Below are 7,137 nucleotides of genomic sequence, written 5' to 3' on the forward strand. Positions count from 1 at the left end.
AGTCGGGGGTCAGCGAACAGCTGCAGCCACAAGAGCTCAAGGCCTGTTCTCAGACCATTGTGTCCCTTACACACACAGTAGCTACAAAAGATATAAAGACATCAAAAAATTTACTTTCCACCATCTGTTTGAATATCTTTATTTATATTACATTCAAGTTCACTACAAGAAAATGTTTTATATAGTAAACGTCACAATTTACTTTTCTTTTTTAGGAAACTGCACTCAGCAAAACTGTACATCTTTTAACCAGAGCTATAAGCAATATTGTCTATACAAGCAGAACAACTACATAAAATATGTACATGTGTTTGATGTTATCTCAGCTCATTACTTCCCACAGCCCTTGAAGAGTGAAGCCGTCCTTTAGCTTTTCAATGGCGAGACCGAGCTCCTCAGAGAAAACTGGCTCACGGTCTTGTTGCTTTGGGAAAACAAAACAGAAATCAGGTTTATAGCACTTTTTAAGTTTTATAGCAAGCTGTGATGATTGTATTATTATATATATATTGAAATTTTACCTTATTGCCATCTGCAAAGTAGGCCTGCAACCAAACACATGAACACATGTAGTTAAAAAAGCTAATGTAAATTAAAATAAAGCATTCTGCTTGTAGTAAATAGTTGATGACTCCCAGACACGAGCGCCAGGCAACATAAATTCATGTTTGTTCATTATGCTGGAGGATATTAGCTAATAGCTATTCTGAGAGTGTGAAAGCTAAACCTTTGATTCCCAGACGAGTGATGAGTGTAAGGGTTGCCAGCAGGCACACTCACAGTAAATGCATCGGTCTGCTCATCGGGCTCGATTTCCACGTCATCGGGAGGCTGTTCCACTGTGAGCTCTTCCAAAGGCTGCGGCTGAAATCGTTGTTAGGACAAACAGTGCTATGACAACACGATCAGCTGAAGAGCCGGGAAAGCCAGCTACATTAAAATATCTCCTTAACAGCTGTGAACTCAAAAATAGACTTGCAGGCTATTTTTGAGTTTGTGATTCTTATATTGTGTATGTATGCCTACCTTTTCTTCCATTTCATAATCCACTCCAAAGATGGGGTTAGCAGAGTACACTTTATGCAAGGAGTTGATTTCTTTGAGTGCATCTTGGAGTTTTTCCACTGGGTCAATCTTAAACCCAAGCACATACCCACCACTCTAAAAATCACAAAGTGGATATTTTGGTATATTAGAAGACCAAAAACTAAAGAAGAAAGTCCCAATAATAGAATTATATCAGAAGACTGTAAATGACATTGCATAGAAGTTACCTGGCGTGAGCTCTCTATCACAAGCGCCAGGCCAAACTTTGAGTCTCTTATTCTGATAGACCACTTGAGAGGAAATAAAATATGTTATACACCATCCTGATCTGCATTGAACAGGACACATTACTTCATAAGAGAAACAAATAATAAGACTTCTGATTTATGTGGCAGACCACTTTATTAGGTATATCTTGCAAGTACCGGTGGAAACTGCTTTAATTCTTTGTAGCATAGATTCAATAAGATGCTGGAAACATTGCTCACAGATTTTGGTTTATATTGACACAACATCATCACACAGTTGCAGCAAATTTGTCAGCGGCATGTCCGTGATGAGAATCTCCAGTTCCACCACAACCCAAATGTGCTCTTATGGACTACACTTGATGAGATGTACCTAACAAAGTGGCTACTGAGTGTGTTTTATAATCGTAAACACATAAAATGCATTTACAGACAATGACTGATTGTTCGAGTTTTACTAGAAACATTTTATGAGAGAAACATTTCCCTGAATAAAAATCATATAGTTCTATTTGGGAAATATGTGAGCCAATCGTGTTCAGGACAATTTTAATCATGTGGTGGCAATCATATCCACGCCTAACGAAGGTAAAGATACAGATAAGTGTACTTATTATTTGTTCCTGGCTGACTGTGTCCATTCACATGATATGCTCTGATAAGATGTAGGCAAACTGGGTTGAACTAGGAATTAAACTATAATGTTGTGTAATGTGTGTAACAGAAATCTAACAATCAGAGCGTCAAACTTTTAAAGCAGATTTAATCAGATTTCAGTTGCGATTCTGTATTTATTATATCTCAGTGATCACTGACATGATAATCAAACAGTTCTTCTCCTATTTATTTAGAAAGATACTTTAAATTAACTGCAGAAACAATTGCCTACACTGTAGTTTTTGCCAAGATGTTTGCCAAGTGGTAACAATTGCTTCTAGAAGGACCTTGACTGTACTTACAATCTGGAGGTAAGGAATGCTGACGTTGAAGCTCTCATTCATGTTTGCGTGCCACACAATCCGAACATTGGTAATGAAAAAGGTTCCAAGGTTACCCTAAAACAGCGTCATCAAAGGAAACTCACTTTCACATATTTAGAGATTATTTTCTATAATATGTTTTCACATTTTTTTAACTGTCATAATTTAAATGTGAACCGCTTAAAACAAACAAACAATGGAAATAAGTTGATCTTTGCGTTTCTGGTACTTACTGCACGCACACTATCATGCGCGTCTTAATATGCTTACATGTGTTTGTCTGTGATATTTATTGGTTTGGGATATGTATTGGAATTAAATAAAATCAATCAAACAGCTCTTCACAAAAACATCTCAATCGCCTGTAAATACTTCTTTAAAACAGTGTGGTAACTTGTTCAATTTTAGTCTGTGCATGCATATTATCTGAGAAACACTAAACAAATATTTTAAAAGTCACACTAGTACCTGATCGCTGGATAAATTCCAGACTCCATTAATTTTATCATACACTTGCTCGCGGGGCAGGAGTCTAAGCTGCTTATTTTGAATCAGTGCAGCTCGCAGTTTCAGGTCCCGGTACATTTTGGAAGTCTCATAGGCTCTGTAACAACACAAGTCACATTTTAAAACAATGAGAAAGATGTATGTTTGATAGATAATTTAAAAACTCCCTCAGTGCTGTTTTACCTGTGGACAGCGATGACAGAGGTGAAAAGCCTCGGACTTCCTGGAACCACATTTGTAAAAATAAACTCAAATCTCGTGTTGTTGGACTTGGTCAAGATGTAGAGAGCTTCAGTTTGACCTCTTAATTTCTGGAAGAGAGTAATTACTTCCTAAATTACCAACACTTTTATACACTTTAATTCTTAGCACGTCAAAAAAAACCCCAAAAAACAACAACAACAAAAAAACAATGCTGCCGTAATTTGTCCTACAGGTTTGACATTTGTCCACTTTATGTGAATAATGGATAAAAAAAAAACCTGTTGGCACACTTAAGGTGCATCAGTTAAGAAGTGTTAATGAAATTAAATATTTTTGATGTGAGGAAGTGTAAAAACATTCTGAACAAATAGTTTAAAAACAGAAACAAAATGCACAGGTAAAACGAGTTTACTTACTGAGTTGGCTGTCCTTGTTGTGATGTTAATGATGGTGTTGTAACCTACAGCTGAAACAAAAAAGAAAAACTTCAGCCCCCTGTCTGTTTGTCACTGCCTGTGTCTCTAAACCATAAATCATATCAGGTCTCACTGACATCTTGCAAACCTTCCCTTTCACTCTTCTGCACTCTCTTCTTCTCCTCTCCTGTGGAACGTACATCACTATGGATGGTTGACCCCAGGTAGTTAAACTTATCCACGTTCACTACTGCTGCTTCACTGTTAAACCTGTCACCTTTTTCATTCCCACACATATACAATCTCTGACTCGTAACGTACAACTCACCACTGTCTCACTGTCCTCGTACTTTGTCAATCCTGACTTCCTATAAGCAGTAGCACAGTTCTTCTCTGGCCAACCTATCATATATTTTCTCTTGATCCAAAACAACAAAGAACAACTTATATTGACCTTCTCCATCAACACTCTCAAAGCTAACATCACATCACTATTGTTCTTTCTGAGCATGAAGCCATACTGCAGGTCACTGATTGTAACCGCTTCAACAGCTCTTTCCCATAGCTTCATAGTATGGATCCTAAACTTTATCTTTCTGTAGTTATAACAGCTCTGCACGTCACCCTTTTTCTTAAAAATCTCTATCAGTACACTTCTTCTCCATCTGCCATGATTGTTTTAAATCTGGTGAAAAAGTTCACTCCCCTCTCTACGAGACATCTCCATACCTCCACAGGTACAGTGAGATGCAAAAGTTTGGGCAACCTTGTTAATAGTCATTATTTTCCTGTATAAATCGTTGGTTGTTACGATAAAAAATGCCAGTTAAATATATCATATAGGAGACACACACAGTGATATTTGAGAAGTGAAACTAAGTTTATTGGATTTACAGAAAGTGTGCAATAATCGTTTAAACAAAATCAGGCAGGTGCATAAATTTGGGCGCCACAAAAAAAAGAAATGAAATCAATATTTAGTAGATCCGCCTTTTGCAGAAATTACAGCCTCTAAACCAGGGCTGCCCAATCCCAGTCCTCGAGAGCTACTATCCTGCAGCTTTTAGATGCATCCCTACTCCAACACAGCTGAATCAAATGAATGGCTTGTTATCAGGCCTTTGCCAAACACGATGGCATGCTGAAGAGGTAATCAAACCATTTGATTCAGCTGTGTTGGAGTAGGGATGCATCTAAAAGCTGCAGGACGGTAGCTCTCGAGGACCGGGATTGGGCACCCCTGCTCTAAACGCTTCCCGTAGGATTTTGAGCAGTGTTTCGGGTCGTTGTCTTGCTGAAAGATCCGGCGCAGCTTCAGCTTTGTCACTGATTCCTGGACATTGGTCTCCAGAATCTGCTGATACTGAGAGGAATCCAACTTTAACAAGATTCCCAGCCCCTTGTTATGCCCAAATAACTCAATTTTCGCTTCATCAGTCCACAGCACCTTATTCCAGAATAAAGCTGGCTTGTCCAAATGTGCTTTAGCATACCTCAAGCGGCTCAGTTTGTGCTGTGGGCGGAGAAAAGGCTTCCTCTGCATCACTCTCTGTGTAAAATGCGCCGAATGGTTGAACGATGCACAGTGACTCCATCTGCTGCAAGAGGATGTTGTAGGTCTTTGGTGCTGGTCTGTGGGTTGACTCTGACTGTTCTCACCATTCGTCGCTTCTGTCTTTCCGAGATTTTTCTTGGTCTGCCACTTCGAGCCTTAACTTGAACTGAGCCTGTGGTCTTCCATTTTCTCAATATGTTCCTAACTGTGGAAACAGACAGCTTACATCTCTGAGACAGCTTTCTGTATCCTTCCCCTAAACCATGATGGTGAACAATCTTTGTCTTCAGGTCATTTGAGAGTTGTTTTGAAACCCCCATGTTGCTACTCTTCAGAGAAAATTAAAAGAGCAGGGAAACTTACAATTGACCCCCTTAAATACTCTTTCTCATTATTGGATTCACCTGTGTATGTAGGTCAGGGGTCACTGAGCTTACCAAGCCAATTTTAGTTCCAATAATTAGTTATAAAGGTTTTGGAATCAATAAAATGACAACAGGGCGGGGCGATCGTGGCTCAAGAGTTGGGAGTTCGCCTTGTAATCGGAAGGTTGCTGGTTCAAGCCCCGGCTTGGACAGTCTTGGTCGTTGTGTCCTTGGGCAAGACACTTCACCCGTTGCCTACTGGTGGTGGTCAGAAGGCCCGGTGGTGCCAGTGTCCGGCAGCCTCGCCTCTGTCAGTGTGCCCCAGGGTGGCTGTGGCTACAATGTAGCTTGCCATCACTAGTGTGTGTGGATGACTGATTGTGTAAAGCCCTTTGGGGTCCTTAGGGACTAGAAAAGCGCTATACAAATACAGGCCATTTACCAACAGTGCCCAAATTTATGCACCTGCCTGATTTTGTTTAAATAATTATTGCACACTTCCTGTAAATCCAATAAACTTAATTTCACTTCTCAAATATCACTGTGTGTGTCTCCTATATGACATATTTAACTGACATTTTTTATTGTAACAACCAACGATTTATGCAGGAAAATAATGACTATTAACAAGGTTGCCCAAACTTTTGCATCCCACTGTATGTCATCTGGACCAACTGTGTTTCTACTCTATATCCTCTTCATAGCGACCCTCCCTTCATCCTTTCTAAACTTTTAACTAAACAATTCAAATAGATTAAAAAAAAAGATGCATACAACACAAAGTCAAATAATGGAGGCATCCAGGTGTACTTACACAAATTGACTCTTGGCAGAGCCAACGAGTGCCAAATGATTCTCAAATTTGTCACCAAGAGCCGTCCTGGAAAAAAGTGAACACCATGATCCGTTATTATTTTTGTTAGTAGCTCTCAGCATCAAGGTTATCATCGTTAGACTGAAAACTAAAAATGTTAAGCAATAAAAAACTCAAATGTAACGAGTAAACCCTCGCTGGACAACTCACTGAAATGGAATTGAGGTCAAAAACTCAAAATGAAAAGAAAGAAAAAAATTAAACTATAAAAAATCTGGTCTAGATATTTGCAGTCTCTAAGGTAGCAAAAGCACCTCGGTCTCCGTTGTTTCCTTTCGTATCTTCAATTGAGTCCAGGCAGTCTATGAGCACCTCTCCAGGACGTGTTTTCATCTGCCTATGAACAGCATGGATTACAATATTGGCACTCAGTGCGTGCGATATAAAGCCACCGCAAAAACGAAAACACTTTAAACTTAATATATTTATCAGGAAAACCTCGCATCACAGTGTCGGTGTAAATAATGACGCTAGGCAATTAGCTTAGCTAAGCTCCATTAACCAGTTAGCCTCTACGGGCGGTGACAAATTAACTTACTGTACAGTGATGTCAAACCTAACATCTCGGTCTTCCCACAGAGCATCTAAAACAGACGCCATGGCTGCAGGTTATCACCCCCACAGCTCGTTGCGGTAAAGCTTGATGTACTTCTGCAGTCGATATTCCAGCTAAAGAGGCTAATCTCAAAAAGCCATCCCAGCGTCATAATCACCACGGCAACAGACGGCAAGCCGAAAGGTCAAAAATGTGTATCCGTGCTTAAGGCGAATACTTGATCCCTAACCATTTTCAGACAAAAATGGCCCCAATTCTTCTCCATATTTGTTTTATTTCAACCATAGTGCCAAATGCTTCAAATTTAAGCCTAGCTGGATTACTAATCAGGGCTTTATTATAAGCAGGTATGATAAGGAGGACGGTGCTAATTAAAACAAAACAA

At 39.5% G+C, this 7,137-nt stretch overlaps 1 protein-coding gene across 1 annotated transcript; it reads right to left on the reverse strand.

The window, feature by feature from the left end:
- Positions 1–123: 123 nt before the first annotated feature.
- bbs5 (Bardet-Biedl syndrome 5) lies at positions 124–6,925 on the reverse strand. Its single transcript, XM_085385586.1, has 12 exons — positions 6,735–6,925; positions 6,451–6,533; positions 6,137–6,202; positions 3,403–3,452; positions 2,966–3,093; positions 2,744–2,879; positions 2,255–2,350; positions 1,275–1,337; positions 1,027–1,161; positions 781–864; positions 522–545; positions 124–424 (listed from the first exon to the last, which is right to left on the reverse strand). Exons 1-12 carry the CDS (start codon positions 6,794–6,796, stop codon positions 323–325), a joined length of 1,029 nt encoding a protein of 342 aa, XP_085241712.1. The 5' UTR covers positions 6,797–6,925; the 3' UTR covers positions 124–322.
- Positions 6,926–7,137: the final 212 nt, after the last annotated feature.

Source organism: Rhamphochromis longiceps, linkage group LG16 (genome assembly GCF_057381845.1).
Source record: "Rhamphochromis longiceps isolate RC_006_pf linkage group LG16, R_longiceps_female_GT1.1, whole genome shotgun sequence".
Lineage (NCBI taxonomy): Eukaryota > Metazoa > Chordata > Actinopteri > Cichliformes > Cichlidae > Rhamphochromis > Rhamphochromis longiceps.